This window comes from Anomaloglossus baeobatrachus, chromosome 1 (assembly GCF_048569485.1).
Source record: "Anomaloglossus baeobatrachus isolate aAnoBae1 chromosome 1, aAnoBae1.hap1, whole genome shotgun sequence".
Classification (NCBI taxonomy): Eukaryota; Metazoa; Chordata; class Amphibia; order Anura; family Aromobatidae; genus Anomaloglossus; species Anomaloglossus baeobatrachus.
The window spans coordinates 252,352,887-252,374,624 of NC_134353.1; the positions used below are offsets into that span (position 1 = coordinate 252,352,887).

The 21,738-nt window shown below is 48.0% G+C and overlaps 2 protein-coding genes across 2 annotated transcripts in view; both read left to right on the forward strand.

The window, feature by feature from the left end:
- ANXA5 (annexin A5) overlaps positions 1-21,738 on the forward strand; it is a 445,678-nt gene that overhangs the window by 236,574 nt on the left and 187,366 nt on the right. The gene's annotated exons all lie outside the window — the stretch shown is intronic.
- CCNA2 (cyclin A2) lies at positions 4,409-20,913 on the forward strand. Its single transcript, XM_075336291.1, has 8 exons — positions 4,409-4,767; positions 6,973-7,222; positions 10,354-10,460; positions 14,341-14,564; positions 14,649-14,853; positions 16,322-16,435; positions 16,567-16,700; positions 20,610-20,913. The coding sequence occupies exons 1-8, from the start codon at positions 4,609-4,611 to the stop codon at positions 20,662-20,664; spliced, it is 1,248 nt and encodes a 415-aa protein (XP_075192406.1). The 5' UTR covers positions 4,409-4,608; the 3' UTR covers positions 20,665-20,913.

A 21,738-nucleotide genomic window follows, 5' to 3' on the forward strand; every position in this document is an offset into this window, starting at 1 on the left:
CTGTTTTCAGCATCGTCCATTGCTTCCACCATATATTGTATTTGGCAGGAGTGTTGATCCAAAATGGCCCCTTGTGCCTGAGTGGTGTCTTCTATATTCTGTATTTTAGCTGCCTGTATGTGGTTCTGAGTGTCCACTCTTTCCACCTCCCCCCTCAGGGCCGACAGCTCTGTGCGGTATGCCTGTTCCAGCCTTGCTATATATGTCTCCATATCTTCTCTGGTGGGCATAGAAGAGATGTGTGCCCGGATTTCATTAAGTTCTGTCAGCACTCCTGGTTCATGTGATCTTATTGTACTTGTGGCAGGCTCTAACTCTGCTTGCATTTCCATATCATACACACTTTGACTCAGGCTGTGTCTCACTGAAGATAGGAGATTTCCACTAGCAGGGCCCTGTGCCCCATTTGCAGCATTAACAGCCTCTGCTTGAGATTTATTATTGTCCTCCTTCTGTGACAGGGGTAAGGGCACCTCTCCCCCCTCCTGAGGCCTCCCCACTGCAGGTCTGCAATCAGCAATGGTGGGGGTTGTACCCATGCTCCCTGCTCCAGGGCTCCCCTGTACCTGGACACGCTGGCTGTCTGGGGTTATCAGCTGCCTCTCCTCCACTGCCCGGGTGCTTTCCTCCCTCTGTCTCTGCTGCTGCTGGGGCTTCCCCTGCCTCTCCATCTTGGGAGATGTCTGCAGTGCTGTCCTCTGCTTCGGCCCGGTAAGGAAGCCTCTAATTCCCTTCTCCTCTGTCCGTGACGCTCCTCTGCTGGGCCCCTGGGAGCTCTCCCTTCTCCTGCGCTGCATATCCTTTTCTTCCAGGCTCTTGGGCTGGTTTAATTGTCAGTAATGTAGTCCGGTGGCAGGAGCTGAGACAAACACGTCCTCACTCCTCCATAGCCAGGACACGCCCCCTCACCCCGCTCATTATAAATGGACACGACCCCCTCATTATAAATGGACACAACCTCACTCACTATAAATGGACACGACCCCCCTCATTATAAATGGACGCGACCCCCCAATTATAAATGGACACAACCCCCCTCATTATAAATGGACACGACCCCCCTCATTATAAATGGACACGACCCCCCTCATTATAAATGAACACGACCCCCCTCATTATAAATGGACACGACCCCCCTCATTATAAATGGACACGACCCCCCTCATTATAAATGGACACGACTCCTCTCATTATAAATGGACACAACCCCGCTCATTATAAATGAACACGACCCCTCTCATTATAAATGGACACGACCCCCCTCATTATAAATGAACACGACCCCCCTCATTATAAATGGACACGACCCCGCTCATTATAAATGAACACGACCCCCCTCATTATAAATGAACACGACCCCCCTCATTATAAATGAACACGACCCCCCTCATTATAAATGGACACGACCCCCCTCATTATAAATGGACACGACCCCTCTCATTATAAATGGACACGACCCCGCTCATTATAAATGAACACGACCCCTCTCATTATAAATGGACACGACCCCCCTCATTATAAATGAACACGACCCCCCTCATTATAAATGGACACGACCCCGCTCATTATAAATGAACACGACCCCCCTCATTATAAATGGACACGACCCCCCTCATTATAAATGGACACGACCCCTCTCATTATAAATGGACACAACCCCGCTCATTATAAATGGACACGACCCCCTCATTATAAATGGACGCGACCCCCCAATTATAAATGGACACAACCCCCCTCATTATAAATGGACACGACCCCCCTCATTATAAATGGACACGACCCCCCTCATTATAAATGAACACGACCCCCCTCATTATAAATGGACACGACCCCCCTCATTATAAATGGACACGACCCCCCTCATTATAAATGGACACGACTCCTCTCATTATAAATGGACACAACCCCGCTCATTATAAATGAACACGACCCCTCTCATTATAAATGGACACGACCCCCCTCATTATAAATGAACACGACCCCCCTCATTATAAATGGACACGACCCCCCTCATTATAAATGGACACGACCCCCCTCATTATAAATGGACACAACCCCGCTCATTATAAATGGACACGACCCCCCTCATTATAAATGGACACAACCCCCCTCATTATAAATGGACACGACCCCCCTCATTATAAATGGACGCGAGCCCCCTCATTATAAATGGATGCGACCCCCCTCATTATAAATGGACACGACCCCCCCATTATAAATGGACACAACCCCCCTCATTATAAATGGACACGACCCCCCTCATTGTAAATGGACACAACCTCACTCATCATAAATGGACACAACCCCGCTCATTATAAATGGACACAACCCCGCTCATTATAAATGGACACGACCCCGCTCATTATAAATGGACACGACCCCCCTCATTATAAATGGACACGACCCCCCTCATTATAAATGGACACGACCCCCCTCATTATAAATGGACACGACCCCCCTCATTATAAATGGACACAACCCCCCTCATTATAAATGGACGCGACCCCCCTCACTATAAATGGACACAACCCCGCTCATTATAAATGGACACGACCCCCCTCACTATAAATGGACGCGACCCCCCTCATTATAAATGGACGCGAGCCCCCTCATTATAAATGGATGCGACCCCCCTCATTATAAATGGACACGACCCCCCCATTATAAATGGACACAACCCCCCTCATTATAAATGGACACGACCCCCCTCATTGTAAATGGACACAACCTCACTCATCATAAATGGACACAACCCCGCTCATTATAAATGGACACGACCCCGCTCATTATAAATGGACACGACCCCCCTCATTATAAATGGACACGACCCCCCTCATTATAAATGGACACGACCCCCCTCATTATAAATGGACACGACCCCCCTCATTATAAATGGACACAACCCCCCTCATTATAAATGGACGCGACCCCCCCATTATAAATGGACACAACCCCCCTCATTATAAATGGACACGACCCCCCTCATTATAAATGGACACGACCCCCCTCATTATAAATGGACACAACCTCACTCATCATAAATGGACACAACCCCGCTCATTATAAATGGACACGACCCCGCTCATTATAAATGGACACGACCCCCCCATTATAAATGGACACAACCCCCCCTCATTATAAATGGACACGACCCCCCTCATTATAAATGGACACGACCCCCCTCATTATAAATGGACACAACCTCACTCATCATAAATGGACACAACCCCGCTCATTATAAATGGACACGACCCCCCCATTATAAATGGACACGACCCCCCTCATTATAAATGGACACGACCCCCCTCATTATAAATGGACGCGACCCCCCTCATTATAAATGGACACAACCTCACTCATCATAAATGGACACAACCCCCCTCATTATAAATGGACACGACCCCCCTCATTATAAATGGACACAACCTCACTCATCATAAATGGACACAACCCCGCTCATTATAAATGGACACGACCCCGCTCATTATAAATGGACACGACCCCCCCATTATAAATGGACACAACCCCCCCTCATTATAAATGGACACGACCCCCCTCATTATAAATGGACACGACCCCCCTCATTATAAATGGACACAACCTCACTCATCATAAATGGACACGACCCCCCTCATTATAAATGGACACGACCCCCCTCATTATAAATGGACACAACCTCACTCATCATAAATGGACACAACCCCGCTCATTATAAATGGACACGACCCCCCCATTATAAATGGACACAACCCCCCCTCATTATAAATGGACACGACCCCCCTCATTATAAATGGACACAACCCCCCCTCATTATAAATGGACACAACCCCCCCTCATTATAAATGGACACAACCTCACTCATTATAAATGGACACGACCCCCCTCATTATAAATGGACACAACCTCACTCATCATAAATGGACACAACCCCGCTCATTATAAATGGACACGACCCCCCTCATTATAAATGGACACAACCCCCCTCATTATAAATGGACACGACCCCCCTCATTATAAATGGACACGACCCCCCTCATTATAAATGAACACGACCCCCCTCATTATAAATGGACGCTACCCCCCTCATTATAAATGGACGCTACCCCCCTCATTATAAATGGACGCTACCCCCCTGCCCCCTCATTATAAATAGATACGACCCCGCTCATTATAAATGGACTATAATGGAGGGAGGGCTACTGAGCCGGGCGAATTCCCAGTGCACAAGGACAGGATTTTGTGTACACTGAACATCGACAGCTGCTGCACAGACGCCTGTGACGTCACTGACAGCTGATTGCGTTCTCTCACGCTAACCTTTTTGATACCTCACGGCCGCCGTGGTTGCGGTGACGTATGCCCGCGCTAGACGCTGATTGGATAATTTCAATAGTCGCGGGCTACTTGAACTGAGAAAGCTGTGTCCGCTGCAGCGCGCAGGAACTATAACACATACAGGCGGGATAGGCCGGGGCGGACGGTGGCGGCGCGGTACCGGGCACGGTTACATTGGGCAGTGCTGCACACATCATCATTGTTTCTCCCCGGCCTGGAGGACGGTGACGTGCACTCTACAGACTACTGAGTATTGCGGGCGCGCCGGGCAAGATGTCGCACTTTGTGTTACGGGACGAGAACCAGGAGAACGTGCAACCCAGGAAGCAGCTGTCCGGACAGCAAGCCCCGCCAGGAGGCCGCACCGTGCTGGGGGTGCTGCAGGAGAACCGGGGGCACCGAGCCCCGAGAGGAGGGAAGCAGCAGGCGCCGGTACGTGCCGCTCCGGAGGTGGGAGCACCAGCGCCCCCCATCACTGCCCTCCATTACTGCCCCCCATTACTGCCCTGAACGCTGGGGATGGGGCCGGACCGAGCGATCCCGCCAATACCGTGCTGCCTGGCACTCGCCCTCTGCTGATCACCGACCCGCCATGTCTGAGTGCAGATGGCAGGAAGCAAATGCAGCTGTGGGGAGGCCTGTGACCTGCCACACTACAACTCCCAGCACGACGGACAGCCACATGGCCTGTGCTGAGGGTTGTAGTGTCTGCCCTGGTGTGCAGGCCCAGATATCCAATGGAAGGCCCCTACCTGCCCCATAGATGGGCTCAGGACTGACTGCAGAGGGGCCTGTGGTGTAGGGAAGAAGCTGTATGTGCAGGGGCCTGTGGGGCCTAGTGTCATCAGTGAAGGGTCCTGGTGGTTTGTGGGGTCTTCATTGTTGGGCTCCATTTTCTTCTCCACACGCTCGGTCGTGGTGGTGAAGGGGGGGTCTTCATTGCTGGGCCTCATAATTTCCCCCACACACAGGGTCCTGGTGGTGTGTGGGAAGGGTGGTCTTCATTGCTGGGCTCCATTCCCACTCCCCTCCCCCCCTCCACACACTGGGTCCTGGTGGTGTGTGGGGTCTTCACTGCTGGGTCTCGTTATTTCCCCCACACACTGGGTCCTGGTGGGGTGTGGGGAGGGTGGTCTTCATTGCTGGGCTCCATTCCCCCCTCCACACACTGGGTCCTGGTGGTGTGTGTGGGGTCTTCACTGCTGACTCATTTTGGTAACATGGATTGCAGCATGAGACCTATGGCACTTGGAGCCTACTCTGCTCTGCCTGCACGCTAGGCCTGTGATCACACATCTGATGGGCCAGCAGCTAGGCTCAGCTTATAATAGATTCTTATTACACTAGTTAGAAACTGAGCTGTCTGGATACTTGTGCATGTCCTATTATCTGTTTTGTAGGTCAGACTTGGCCATTGACGTGTATGGGGATAGTAAAAACGTATCTATAGTGCCAGCATATTCTGCAGCACTTCACAATTAAGCAGGGGCATGTATAGACAATAGAAACAAAATAAAGTAGTTACAGGAGTGAGGGCCCTGCTCCAAGCTCAGAATCTATGGGGATCCATGACACTGACACTATGCTTTGTACTATTAATCTGAGTAAATGGATTAAAGGGAACCTGTCAGCAGAAATTTGCCTCCAGCGTTCTGCGCAAGCGCTAGCCAGATGACCCGACATCACCTCTTTCCCATCTTGCCCTGGAGCAGGAAATAGATGGGAGGAGCGGAGCAGGTCACCACCGGTTACAAGAGGTGACGTCGGGTCATCTGGCCAGCGCTTGCGCAGAACGCTGGAGGCAGAGGGGAAAGTGCGGGCACTTGCTGATGACAATCTCAGCGCCGCCCATAATCTCGTGCCTGCGCAACACGTCACCAGCAGTCACACAGTGCACAGTCCCGGTACATTCGCACGGCGCTTGCGCGGGACCTCGGGCGCACTGGGCGGCGTCCTGAAATATGAAATGGAGCGTTGGGGGATGGTGTAAATCAGCAGGAGGGACAGTAACTGACACCAGACAGCCCGCCCCATGGATAATTTAGAAGATTTGCATACCAAAAGGTACAACTTTATAAAGTGTTTAATTTGGTCTAAAAGGGGGCACAAACTATAGGAACCTTGCTAGAATGCAGCCCACGAGCTGCAGAAGGGGATACTTTTAGGTTTAGAGCAACATTTCTGCTGACAGGTTCCCTTTAATAAGCGGTCTGCATTCTTCAGTGAGAACTGCAACAAGGATGGCGCCTAAGGAAAAAAACGCTCCTTTCAGATGGTAACACTCTCGTGGATCTCTCCTTAAGGCTGTGTTCATGTATACAGTAATCTTCCAATAGATCTGATCCAGTGAGCAAAAACAAATCTCTATTTCCATAGACCTCAATGTGTAAAGCAAAAATCACATTTATATTTAATTTTTTATTTTCGAAAAGTGACAGGTATTTGCACAACTATTTTTTTTTTTTTTTTTTTTTTTAACGGATTGCTTCTGGATTTGTTCTAAGAAATGATTACTGGACATGTGACCTCAGCCTTATTGACATTGCAGTCATCCAGCTGCAAGCTCAGGATCAATGAACCCTGTGACAGAATCTATACTGAATGTGGCTTATTTTCTCTGCTGCTTATTTTTTTCAGATTCTTGCAGCAAACAACTTGGGTTTTAATGATGAGAACTATGGCAGGATCCCAGCTGGGAAGACTGCAGGCAAACAATCCACCTTCACCATTCACGTGGACGAACCGGACTGTACGAACTATAAGAAACAAGCTCTGGCAAAGAAGCCTGTGCATGAGGAGAACCTGAAGCAGCTGAACTCGGTGGTCATTTCTCTTGGTCAGAGACAACCACTAGCGCCTCTAGACATGCCAACAAGTGTGACCTTTGGTGAGTCCTTTTGGGTGAATAGACTGAAGATCCTGATGAGAAACTTAGAGGACCTGCCATCATAATTTAGCATGTGAAAAATATGGTAGAAATGGTACTGTTATGCAGATCCAATGTCTAACTTTTAGTGAAGATGTCTACATCTTGGTTGTTCATCAATCCACACGTGAAATTTGGGTGCAGTAAGTTTTTGGTGCATTGGGTGACACTTTGAAGGATCTCTTGGCTCTTCCCTGGCACCTGTGGTCTGTATATCACTCATTGCGTGCAGCACGTGTGCAGATTAATCTCCTCGTGGCCTTCAGTAAAATGGTGGTGCTTGCACAGATTCACCTGCAGTCTTTAATATAGTGGTGGTGCATTCACTGATCAAGACATCAACTTGTCACAGATATGAGATCTGCACATGTGCCACTACTGGCACAATGATACTGAAGCCCGCCTGGAGCTGAATCTGTCTTCTGTGAAGACTGCTCCGAAGCAAACTTCAGAAAGGAGGCAGATGCTACAGGCAGGTGATGGGTCAAAGGCCCTATTCAGTCCGAGCCCCATGCATCAAAAGCTTATTACACGCAAACTTCAAACGTGGTTTATAGAACACCCATGGGCTGTCTTCAGTGATTATCTCTTGAATCTGTAACACTGCCTCTATGGCTATACCTTTACTGTACCATGCAAAATCGTGGTAACAGGTTCTTTATTTCTGTGAAATATCTGTTCTGATCAATTACAAAGCTTCCCTAACATCCAGCACGTCCAATGTCGTTAAGAGATGTCCTGCCTCATGTTATACTCAATGCTGGCTGCTGTGGGCAGCCGGCGGTGAGTTCTGCACATCAGCTGATTTGAGCAGTTAACCCCTTGCACCACGCTGTCAAATGTGACAGCGCAGTGTACATGCCAGCCGCGGTAAGCACTCACCCGGTTCCATTGGCAGTCATTAGATGTGATCACGTGGAGCTGATGGTAGCACAGGGTTATGTGATGACTCCTGTAGCTATCGGGAGTCAGTTCCTCTTACAGTTGTCAGAGCGCCGTCTCTAAGAGGAGAGCAGCTCTTCTGCAGATTAGAGCGATGTTGCTGTAATCTACAGAAATAAACGCTCAAACTGCTGTTCCTTATAGTCCCCTGGGGACTATTTAAATAAAGTTTTAAAAAATACCCCCATTTGCCCCATTGAAAATTAAAGGGTTAAAAAAATACACACTTGGTATCGCAGTGTTCAGAAATACCTAATATATCAACATATAAAATCAGGTCTGTAAACGGCATGGCAAGAAATTCCAAACGCAAAAATTGTTTTTTGGTCGGCACATTTTGCGCAAAATGCAATAACAGGCGATCAAAACGTAGCATTGCACAAAAATGGTGCCATTAGACATGTCAGCTCGAGACGCAAAAAATAAGCAGTCACTGAGCCTCATATCCCAAAAAATGAGAGTGCTATGGTTTTCATAAAATGGCACAAAGTGTGCCACTTTTTTTTTGGACAAATGTCTGAATTTTTTTAACCCGTTAGATAAAAGTTAACCTATATATTTGGTGTCTATGAACTCGCACTGACCTGAGGCATCATACCCACACATCAGTTTTATCATATTGTGAACACGGTAAATAAAATATCAATTGCGCTTTTTTGCAATTTTTCCATACTTTGGAATTTTATTTGCAGTTTTCCAGTACACTATATGGTAAGTTATGGTTTAGTTTAAAAGTACAACTCGTCCCGCAAAAAATAAGCCCTAATATTCCAAGATTGACGGAAAAATAAAAGTTACGGCTCTCATAAGAAGGGGAGCAAAAACAAAACAAAAAATTGCCCGGGGGTGAAGGGACCAATGTTCTGACCCACTAATACCAGTTTATAGCTGACACATGTTTTCTTCACTCTGCCTTGCCTACAATATGAAGTGCATGCCTGATCCCGTACACTTGCATTGTACACCATGCACAGGCAATCTGACCATGCATGCTGCACAATCTGCACATTCACACTGTATCTGCAGCCACATTTCAGCTGTAGTGAATTTCCCCAGCCGATTAATGCTGCACACTTTACAATGCCATAGGTGAAAGTTGGCAGCATTGCCCTTACAGGTGATTTTTGCCACTGAATGTTTTCTTGTGACAATTCAAACAATAGTGGGATGAATTATACTGTTGAATGACATTATGCATTTTATTATGTAAGGGTAAATTTTTTTGCACATAATTTTTTTTTTTTCCTTTGTTCCCACAATTTGGATAAACATAACTATATAAATGGAGTCTATGAACTTGTACTGACCTTGAGAATCGTATTGCCTGGTCAATTTTTACCAAATAGTGAAGATGATGCCCCGCTCCCCGCCCACCAAAAAAAGGAATGGTGCATTTTTTTTTTTTTTGCACTTGGAATTTGATTTCCTGTACAAAATGGGCAGAATGGTGTCATTCAAAAGTACAACTTGTCCTGCAAATAAACAAGCCCTCATACAACTAATCGCTGGGGAAAAAGGTATGGAAAAGGAGAATCACCCAGGGGTGAAGGGGTTTGCACCTGCAATAGCCTGATCACTTATTCTACTGTGTGTATATACTGTGCACCAGTGTTGCTGTATAGAGTAAATCAGTCCTATGAATGCTGGTCACTGGCTTTGACAGGAATACTGTGTAGACAGGGTCATCAGCTGACCCATGGCATGCATGCTAACTCATCAGTGCCTCCAGTCACACCAATGAGGATAAAACAGCGTGTTCCTGGAACATGACTGCCCGACATTGGAGAATCCTGACCGCACATGTAAGGATTCACAAGTGTGCAGTCATATAGGTAATGCAGACCAGCCCCACGCATGGATAATCCCTTTAGTAAGCAACAGCATATCCTTAAAACAGAACATTAAAATCACTTTAATTAGTAAAGGTTTTTTTTCTGCAGGAAATGGATACACAACACGCTCACAATAATTTCTCAGCCAAGTGATGCTCACATCAACCCAATAAACCTTTTTTAGTTTTTGTAATCAATAGTTCCAGGGTTGAACCCTAGATCATGGGGTTATCACTTTCTGCAAATGTCTAATGTACATTTTTTAGGCTTCTGTAAAGTTTCATCCACTTACTAAACCAGCTGACTTGTATTTTTAAGATTCCCCAATGGATATGTCAATTGTGGATGAAGAGGAAAAGAAAGCTAGCAGTAATGAAGTGTCGGACTATGCGGAAGAGATTCACACTTACCTTAGAGAAATGGAGGTAATGCACGCACCCCAAACCCCCACCCAGCGTTAGGCCTGTTTCACACGTCAGTGATTCTGGTACGTTTGTGCTTTTTTTTTTTTTTTTTTTTTTTTTTAAACCTACCAGAATCACTGACATACACAGACCCATTATACTGAATGGGTCTGCTCACACATCAGTGATGTTTCACTGACCATGTCTCCATGCAGCATTCACACGTGTCCGTGATTGCCGCACGGGGACATGTCCATTTTTTTTCTGGCATCACTGATGTCCCACGGACCACGCAGTGGTGTGATCCGTGAGACACGTGCCAGAAAAAAAACGTGCTTTCTTTGTCGCTCCATTGGGAGACCCAGACAATTGGGTGTATAGCTTCTGCCTCCGGAGGCCACACAAAGTATTACACTTTAAAAAGTGTAACCCCTCCCCTCTGCCTATACACCCTCCCGTGCATCACAGGCTCCTCAGTTTTATGCTTTGTGTGGAAGGAGGCACAGATCCACTCATGCAGTGCCCTTCGCGCAATTCCATCTGCGGCCACTCCAGTGGGACATTCTCCGCAAATGGGACAGGAGGTCGACTTCACTCGACAGGAACGTCTTTCCCTTGCAACCAAGACGTCACTTCAGTGGTGGCTCCTTCCCAACTCTCTATCGCAGGGAAAATCCTTCCTACCACCTGGGCTGTGGTCACGACTGACACGAGCCTGTCAGGGTGGGGGGCGGTTTTTCTCCACCACAGGGCTCAGGGAACCTGGACTCCGAGAGTCATCCCTTCAGATCAATATTCTGGAGATAAGGGCAGTGTATCTAGCCCTATTGGCCTTTCATCGGTGGCTGGAGGGCAGGCAGATCCGGATCCAGTCGGACAACGCCACTGCCGTCGCATACATCAACCACCAAGGCGGCACTCGCAGTCGTCAAGCCTTCCAGGAAGTCCGACGAATTCTGCAGTGGGTGGAAGCCACAGCTTCCACCATCTCCGCAGTTCACATCCCGGGCGTAGAAAACTGGGAAGCAGATTTTCTCAGCCGACAGGGCATGGACGCGGGGGAATGGTCTCTTCACCCAGACGTGTTTCGAGAGATCTGTCGCCGCTGGGGAACGCCGGACGTCGATCTCATGGCGTCACGGCACAACAACAAAGTCCCGGCATTCATGGCCCGGTCTCAAGATCAGAGCTCTGGCGGCGGACGCATTAGTTCAGGATTGGTCGCAGTTTCGACTGCCCTATGTATTTCCTCCTCTGGCGATGCTGCCCAGAGTGCTGCGCAAGATCAGGTCCGACTGTCGTTGCGCCATTCTCGTCGCCCCAGATTGGCCGAGGCGGTCGTGGTACCCAGATCTGTGGCATCTCACGATGGGTCAACCGTGGGCGCTCCCAGACCGCCCAGACTTGCTGTCTCAAGGGCCGTTTTTCCATCTGAATTCTGCGGCCCTCAACCTGACTGTGTGGCCATTGAGTCCTGGCTCCTAGCGTCCTCAGGGTTATCTCAAGAGGTCATTGCCACTGAGACAGGCCAGGAAACCAACGTCCGCCAAGATCTATCACAGGTCTTGGAGGATCTTCTTATCCTGGTGCTCTGATAAGGGTTTTACTCCCTGGCCCTTTGCCTTACCCACTTTTCTTTCATTCCTTCAATCCGGAATGGACAAGGGTTTGTCTCTCGGCTCTCTCAAGGGACAAGTATCGGCGCTATCCGTATTTTTTCAAAAGCGTCTAGCCAGGCCTCCGCAGGTCCGCACGTTCCTGCAGGGAGTTTGCCACATAGTCCCACCTTACAAGCGTCCGCTGGAACCCTGGGATCTTAACAGGGTGCTAACTGCTCTTCAGAAACCACCTTTCAAGCCGCTGCGGGATGTCCCTTTATCACGTCTTTCGCAGAAGGTGGCATTTCTAGTGGCAGTTACATCGCTCCGTAGAGTGTCGGAGCTGGCAGCGCTGTTATGCAAAGCCCCCTTCCTGGTTTTTCACCAGGATAAGGTGGTTCTGCGTCCGGTCCCGGAATTTCTCCCTAAGGTGGTATCCTGATTGAGATGAAAAGGGGATATCTCCTTACCTTCATTTTGCCCTCATCCAGTTCACCAATGTGAAAAGGATTTGCACTCGTTAGATCTGGTGAGAGCACTCCGGCTCTACGTGTCTCGCACGGCGCCCCTGCGCCGTTCAGATGCGCTCTTTGTCCTTGTCGCTGGCCAGTGTAAGGGTTCGCAGGCTTCCAAGTCAACCTTGGCTCGGTGGACCAAGGAACCGATTCTTGAAGCCTACTGTTCTTCTGGGCTTCCGCTTCCTTTAGGGCTAAAAGCCCATTCTACCAGAGCCGTGGGTGCGTCCTGGGCATTGCGGCACCGGGCTACGGCTCAGCAGGTGTCAGGCAGCTACCTGGTCTAGTCTGCACACTTTCACGAAACACTATCCGGTGCATACCTATGCTTCGGCAGACGCCAGTCTAGGTAGGCGAGTCCTTCAGGCGGCGGTTGCCCACCTGTAAGAGGGGGTCGTTTTCGGCTCTTTATCGAGGTATTCTTTTACCCACCCAGGGACTGCTTCTGGACGTCCCAATTGTCTGGGTCTCCCAATGGAGCGACAAAGGGAATTTTGTTTACTTACCGTAAATTCCTTTTCTTCTAGCTCCTATTGGGAGACCCAGCACCCGCCCCTGTTCCCTTCGGGCTGTTTGTTCTTTTGTGTACACATGTTGTTCATGTTGAATTGTTCTTTTGGTTCATGGTTTTCAGTTCTCCGAACATCCTTCGGATTGAATTTACCCTAGACCAATTTATAAGTTTCCTCCTTCCTGCTTTTGCACCAAAACTGAGGAGCCCGTGATGCACGGGAGGGTGTATAGGCAGAGGGGAGGGGTTACGCTTTTTAAAGTGTAATATTTTGTGTGGCCTCCGGAGGCAGAAGCTATACACCCCAATTGTCTGGGTCTCCCAATAGGAGCTAGAAGAAAAGGAATTTACGGTAAGTAAACAAAATTCCCTTCTTTAAAATATCATTTTTACTCACCCGGCTTCAGCGGCGCTCTGCAGCCCGTGCAGCCTGCTTCTGAGCCGACTCATTACTGTCGCGCATATTCATGATGCACGACACAGCCGACCCAGAAGCAGCTTCTGCGGGGGTCAGCCCTGGCTGGATGCTACACCACGGGAGCGATCAGCACCATGGAGACCGGGAGCGCGCACAGGTGAGTTAATCTCTAAGTGCAATCGCGGGCCACGGAGAACTGAGCCCGGATTGCACTTAGACAACCCACGTATGCCGTGATTCACGGCACACGGAGGGACGTGCGTGTTTTACACGCCAGTGAAAAACGTCAGTGTTTTTCACTGACGTGTGAAACGGGCCTTATGGACACTTGTGCCTAGGTTATAGGCTGGACTTTTGGATGCATATTCATTCAATTCGATTAATACTTTCCCCATAGATTCTAGTGGGGTTTTTGTTTGTGGTTTGGACTCTTCTGAAGCCAGCAGTTTGTGGGTTTTTTTTTTTTTTGGTTTTTTTTTTTTTGGAGATTTTGGGGAAAAAACTAATATAGCATGTAAGTTGTTAGGGCCTTGTAAATTGAACAATCTACACCATAAATCCATGGTGCCTAAATGATGTGAATATGCTGAACTTTGTTTATCCCGTGGAGCCTGCATCTTGGATTTCTTTGGCTACTTGCCTCATTAATTAATCAGTACTCGGTCGGCTGCAGCGGCATTCAAATTGTAATGCATGTATGACGTGTGCTAAAATTGCTGCATTCTTGACAATTTTCATCCTGTGAAGAAAATGGCCTGTTCTAAATTGCTGGATTGGCATATTTTAGAGGTTATGGCTAAATGGCTTGTTCTAAAGGCCGTTGCTTTAAATACATTTTATATTGAATTTCTTTCTGCAGATAAAATGTAAACCAAAATCTGGCTATATGCAGAAACAACCTGACATAACGAATAACATGCGTGCCATCCTCGTTGACTGGCTGGTTGAAGTTGGTGAAGAGTACAAGCTGCAAAATGAAACCCTGTACCTGGCTGTGAACTACATAGACCGATTCCTGTCCTCCATGTCTGTGCTGAGGGGCAAACTTCAGCTTGTTGGCACTGCTGCTATGCTCTTGGCCTCGTAAGTTCTTATTTTACAAATGTTAAAAAAAAAAACTGTTGGAAAATTCTTGGTTTGATTAGATGTTTTTTTTTTAATATACAGTAAGTTTGAAGAAATCTACCCACCAGAAGTGGCAGAATTTGTCTACATAACTGATGACACTTACAACAAGAAGCAAGTCCTTAAAATGGAACACTTGGTGCTTAAAGTTCTTTCGTTTGACCTTGCGGCTCCAACCATCGTCCAATACCTCAATCAGTACTTCAGGCATCATCTAGTAGCGCCAAAGGTGGAAAGCTTGTGCTTGGTAAGTGTTTAATATCACTTGGGTTCCAGTACACTTGGAGTACCCATCACCAATCTTGATAGACATTTTGTGTGGTGGGGGGGGGGGGGGGCTGTAAATCTAGTAGGTGCACAGAAAGGTCCCTACAGACTCCCTTAAAATGGCCTTTCCTAGAAACTTCTGGCTCCAAAAAGGACTACTGCAAGGGATTGTGGGAGCCCAGATCTTGTGCTTTCGTACTCCATTGAGTGGTTGCCGATCACTAACCATTCTGACTTGTTCAGTAAAATAGAGCAGCACTTGGCCAATGAAGAGAGGTACATTGTACGCGGAGATGCAGCTGTGCATGCTGGGATTCCACAACCTGGAATATTAGGACCATTCTGGGTGATTACTAGCTGGTATTTGAGATAATCAATCTACAGTTCTCAAAATAAAACCCTACACTGGTGCATTTTTATTTTTTTTTAACAAGTCACCAGGTTTTTGCCACCTAATCAAAGCAGCATCATGTAGACCAAGGCCCTGATTCCAGTGATGTCACTTAATGGGCTACTTGGTGTAGTTTTGAGCTTCTAAGTAATTAGTCACTAGAGGTAGTAAACCTATTGCCATGTAGTCCTCCATAGTCATGATCTGCATAATCTCCCCCACCCCATAATCTCCCCCACCCCAATCGTTGACAGCTTTCTGCCTGTGCAGTGGTGTGGATGGGGATTATACGAAGTTCAGGATTTATAGGGGCAGAGGCCTGGAGAGCTAGATCATATTGCTCTGAAATGGGTTAGTATGCATTTTGACAGGATCCCATTAAGCTTGAGGAAACATCAGGTATGAACAATGGGTGTATACAGCCAAAAGGTGTAGCTACTCAGGATTGATGTTTAGGTGTCTCTCCACCATAGTCAAATCTCACTTCCACCCCCATTATACTTCAGCCAATTCTGCCTGTGAGCGGTGCTATTGCGATCTGCCCCATAAAGTGTAACCCCCTTCCCAACTTCTAGTTGACTGGAAATCACTGAGCCTGGCCCCACTCCTCCTGGGTGACTGGGCTGTGGGCAGCATTTCACTGGTCATCACAGCCCAGTGTCACAGCAAAGCATGTTGTAAGTGCTCTCCTTTACTGCAGGAGTGATGATGAGCAGTAAAACTACCCACAGCCCAGTCACTCAGGAATACTGGGGTCAGCTTTGGTTATATCACGTAAACTTCCAGTTGACCCGACATCACTGGATCCCAGAGGTCATAGAGCTTGAGGGGGGAGGGGGTCGTCACTTCACGGGAATGAGAGGATTGCAATAGCGCTGCACAAAGGCAGAATTGGCTGAGCAAAGGTACTCTGGAGGGAAGAGAAGAGGGTGGAGTGTGTTCCTCACCCAAATCAGTTCAAGAGATATGGTTCACTACTCTAATAGTGGCCACGAGTCTATCCCATTTCTGTCATTACACTGAACACTTCTTACAACTTGACCTTCTGTTTTTCCAGTATTTAGGAGAGCTCAGCTTGATTGATGCAGACCCTTTCCTGAGATACCTACCTTCAGTTGCGGCTGCTGCAGCCTTTATCATTGCAAACTATACTGTTAATGAGGAAACCTGGGTATGTCATGTAATTATCTTCTGTAGTTCAATTACTCATGCAAGATTATAAAGACCACTAAATGTTCATGTAGCTGAAGATTGTAATGGTGGTGGTGTAATTAAACAGTATCACTTTCACTTTGTTTGCAGCCGGACTCATTGGCCAAATTTACTGGCTATACCTTGGAAAGTCTTAAACCTTGTATATTAGATCTGTATCAAACCTACCTCTCTGCAGCAAGTCACCAACAACAGGCTGTCCGAGAGAAATACAAGAGCTCAAAGTGAGTGACATGAAGCCTGTTCCCCTCTTCTCCAGTGTAGGCTCTTGGGTGATGCTAGAACGTACATTTTTATTTAGCTAAGCCATATTGGTGACTTTTCCAGAAAATTATTCAGCCAGTTACTAACACTTGAGTGCTAATTTGTAGTAGTTTCTGTAATGGCAATGCAGTAATGAATACTTAAGGTAACCTGTCAGATTAAAGATGCACAGGCTGCAGGATTGCTACCAGATAAAAGACTTCTCAAGCTCTGTTTCCGAGTACTCTTGATTTTGTCTGGGGACTAAACTAAGGCTGGTTCCACACATCCAGCCTGTTGCCACTTTGCCAGATCCGTCACACTCCAGTACAGTGGCATCGTGGCAAGCTCCGGTCACATGCTGTCATGTGACCGGAGCTTGCCGTGATACCATTGTACTGTATTGCATTGTACTGGAGTGACAGATCCAGCAAAGCGGTGAAAAGCCGGATGTGTGAAACTGGCCTTATCTGGAGTGGTTTCTTCCCTGTGCTGCTGCAGGAGACTGTACACACGAGGGAGACTGGTCAATCACCTCTTGCAGCTGGACTAGGTTAGTCTGTTAAAAGTTTAAAATGATTGTAAATCTGGCTGATTGATGCAGCATGAATAGCCTGTCAGGGTTTCTCTAGAGCAGCCTCTGGCTCTTGCTGTAAGAGGCAGATGCTGGCTGTATAACTCAGAAGGCGTGTGCCCTGTATTGAGCAAACTACCGTATTTTTCGGACTATAAGACGCACCGGACTATAAGACGCACCCTGGTTTTAGAGGAAAATAGGAAAATAAAACTTTAAGCAAAAAAATGTGGTCATGACAGTTATGGGGCGAGGATCTGCTGCTGACACTGTTATGGGGGGTAATGTCCCCAAATTCTCTACTAAGGTACCCCATCCTGGTAATGAACCTCCTGCCTTGTATATGATCCTGCTCATATACCCCCATCCTGCTCATATACCCCCATCCTGCTCATATACCCTCCATCCATCCTGTTCATATACTCCCATCCTGTTCATATACTCCCATCCTGTTCATATACTCCCATCCATCCTGTTCATATACCCCCCCATCCATCCTGTTCATATACCCCCCCCCCCCATCCATCCTGTTCATATACCCCCCCCATCCATCCTGCTCATATACCCTCCCCATCCATCCTGTTCATATACCCCCCCATCCATCCTGTTCATATACCCCCCCATCCATCCTGTTCATATAACCCCCCCATCCATCCTGTTCATATACCCCCCCCCATCCATCCTGTTCATATACCCCCCCCCATCCATCCTGTTCATATACCCCCCCATCCATCCTGTTCATATACCCCCCCATCCATCCTGTTCATATACCCCCCCATCCATCCTGTTCATATACCCCCCCATCCATCCTGTTCATATACCCCCCCATCCATCCTGTTCATATACCCCCCCATCCATCCTGTTCATATACCCCCCCATCCATCCTGTTCATATACCCCCCCCATCCATCCTGTTCATATACCCCCCCCATCCATCCTGTTCATATACCCCCCCATCCATCCTGTTCATATACCCCCCCCATCCATCCTGTTCATATACCCCCCCCCCCATCCATCCTGTTCATATACCCCCCCCCATCCATCCTGTTCATATACCCCCCCATCCATCCTGTTCATATACCCCCCCATCCATCCTGTTCATATACCCCCCCATCCATCCTGTTCATATACCCCCCCCATCCATCCTGTTCATATACCCCCCCCATCCATCCTGTTCATATACCCCCCCCCATCCATCCTGTTCATATACCCCCCCCATCCATCCTGTTCATATACCCCCCCCCATCCATCCTGTTCATATACCCCCCCCATCCATCCTATTCATATACCCCCCCCATCCATCCTATTCATATACCCCCCCCATCCATCCTATTCATATACCCCCCCCATCCATCCTATTCATATACCCCCCCCATCCATCCTATTCATATACCCCCCCATCCATCCTGTTCATATACCACCCCCATCCATCCTGTTCATATACCACCCCCCCATCCATCCTGTTCATATACCACCCCCCCATCCATCCTGTTCATATACCCCCCCATCCATCCTGTTCATATACCCCCCCATCCATCCTGTTCATATACCCCCCCATCCATCCTGTTCATATACCCCCCCCATCCATCCTGTTCATATACCCCCCCATCCATCCTGTTCATATACCCCCCCCCCCATCCATCCTGTTCATATACCCCCCCCCCCATCCATCCTGTTCATATACCCCCCCCCCATCCATCCTGTTCATATACCCCCCCCCCCATCCATCCTGTTCATATACCCCCCCATCCATCCTGTTCATATACCCCCCCCCATCCATCCTGTTCATATACCCCCCCCCATCCATCCTGTTCATATACCCCCCCCATCCATCCTGTTCATATACCCCCCCATCCATCCTGTTCATATACCCCCCCCCATCCATCCTGTTCATATACCCCCCCCATCCATCCTATTCATATACCCCCCCCATCCATCCTATTCATATACCCCCCCCATCCATCCTATTCATATACCCCCCCCATCCATCCTATTCATATACCCCCCCATCCATCCTATTCATATACCCCCCCCATCCATCCTGTTCATATACCCCCCCATCCATCCTGTTCATATACCACCCCCCCATCCATCCTGTTCATATACCACCCCCCCATCCATCCTGTTCATATACTCCCATCTTGCTCATATACCCTCCATCTATCCTGCTCATATCCCCCCCCATCCATCCTGTTCATATACCCCCCCCATCCATCCTGTTCATATACCCCCCCATCCATCCTGTTCATATACCCCCCCCCCATCCATCCTGTTCATATACCCCCCCCATCCATCCTGTTCATATACCACCCCCCCATCCATCCTGTTCATATACTCCCATCTTGCTCATATACCCTCCATCTATCCTGCTCATATACCCCCCCCCCCCCCCCCTATCCATACTGTTCATATCCCCCCCCCCCATCCATCCATCCATCCTGTTCATATACTCCCATCGTGCTCATATACCATCCTGGTATATGGCCTGTATCCTATAGCAGAGAAAAAAAACAAACGTTTATACTCACCTTTTTCCTCACTCCCTGCAGCCGATAATCTTCCTCTCTGCACCACTGACCTGTGTGTGTGTGGAGCCGTTCCCCTGCTGCACGCGATGTCTTCCTGTCTGTGCCGATCAGCTGACCGGCACAGACAGGAAGACATCGCGTGCAGCAGGGGAACGGCTCCACACACGGGGACGGGTGAGTGCACTGATTCACTGCACCCCGCACTGATGAAGCGCGGGGGGGCAGTGAATACAGCCGCACATGATCACTCCAGGCTGTAATTGCCAGGGGTGATCATGTGGACCGGCTCTTTGCTATGCACGCGTCCCCGCTCGTCCTCCCGCCCACCTGTCAGCACCGGCTTCTGCGCTGAGAGATGGGCGGGAGGATGGGCGTGCATATGTAATGAGCGGGCCCACGTGGTCACAGCAGGCTGCTACAGCCTGCTCGTGCCCCCGATGACCCGCTCCACCGCAGCACCTCATTCCCCGCAGCCACAGTCAGACCATAAGACGCACCCCCAACTTTCCCCCAACATTTGGGGGGAAAAAGTGCGTCTTATGGTCCGAAAAATACAGTATATACCAGCAACTTGATGGTAATAAGCATGAAAATCTGGGTATTGGGTAAAGGTATAGTTGACAGCCATACATCCCCTGACAAGCGATTCCCTATCTACAAATGGGCCAGTGACGGCTGACAGGGATTATATAGGCTTATCTGTATAAACTAGCTGTTCTCCAGGCCATATATACTCTGTACATTATGCTGTAATGAATTCTTCTCACTGTTGCCCCTCTTACTCCACAGGTACCATGCTGTATCAACAACTGAACCTCCAGAGTCCTTGTCTATATTTTCATAACAGTATCACTTTTTTTGTAAATTTACAAAGCACATAATGTACAGTTTTTCTATCCTTTTGTAACGCTATTGTGTATCCATAAGCTGATCTCTGACAGAATTATGATACAAAGTTTTAGATTTTTATGGGTTTTAAATTTTGTAAATTTTTATGTATCTGCAATATTGTTAGATTAGTTAGCTATGCTCTTTTATAAAGCTGAGTGCAGTTTGCACTAACAAAGCAGTTGTTATATTTAACTATATTCATCACTGTTATTGACAATAAATGTTAACTAAACTGCAACCCGAGTGTACAGCAGCTTCATGTCTTTACTTGCACCACCCCCAAAAACCTAAGCTTTACGTGTTAGTTATTCTGAAGACTTCTAGATCTTCACTGTGCACATTGAGGATTCTCTGGTGCTAGTAACAGGCAGGTGTGACAATGTATGCAACTTGCATACGTACAGTCATATCTAGTAATGTCCGTGGCTTCACTCTACAAGTGAATTGAGCAAGGCCTGACAAGTCTAGTTGAATGGGTCTACATGTATGAATTGCATATTTATGGTCATATAGTGACTGCATACTTTGAGATTTAAGTTTGGTCAACCCCTTTTACTAACAAGTCACAGCCTTAGTACTGCAACTGCATGTCATTTTAGACTTTGTAATATAGTGCTGGTAAAATATATATCTTTGTACAGTTAGGCCCGTTTCACACGTCAGTGAAAAACAGACGTTTTTCACTGGCGTCTAAAACACTCACATGTCCCTGCGTGTGCCGTGAATAAAGGCACACGTGGGTTGTCTAAGTGCAATCCGGGCTCCGTTCTCCGTGGCCCGTGACTGCACTTAGAAATCAACTCACCTGTGCCTGCTCCCGCTCTCCGTGGTGCTGAATCCTCCCGCGGTGCAGCATCCGGCCGGCGCTGACCCCTGCAGCAGGTGCTTCCGGGTCGGCTGTGTCGTGCATCATTAAGATGCGCGATAGTAATCAGCCGGCGTAGAAGCAGCAGAGAGGACAGGCTGCACAGAGCGTCGCTGAAGCCGGGTGAGTTAAAATGTTTATTTTAAATGCACGTTTTTTCTT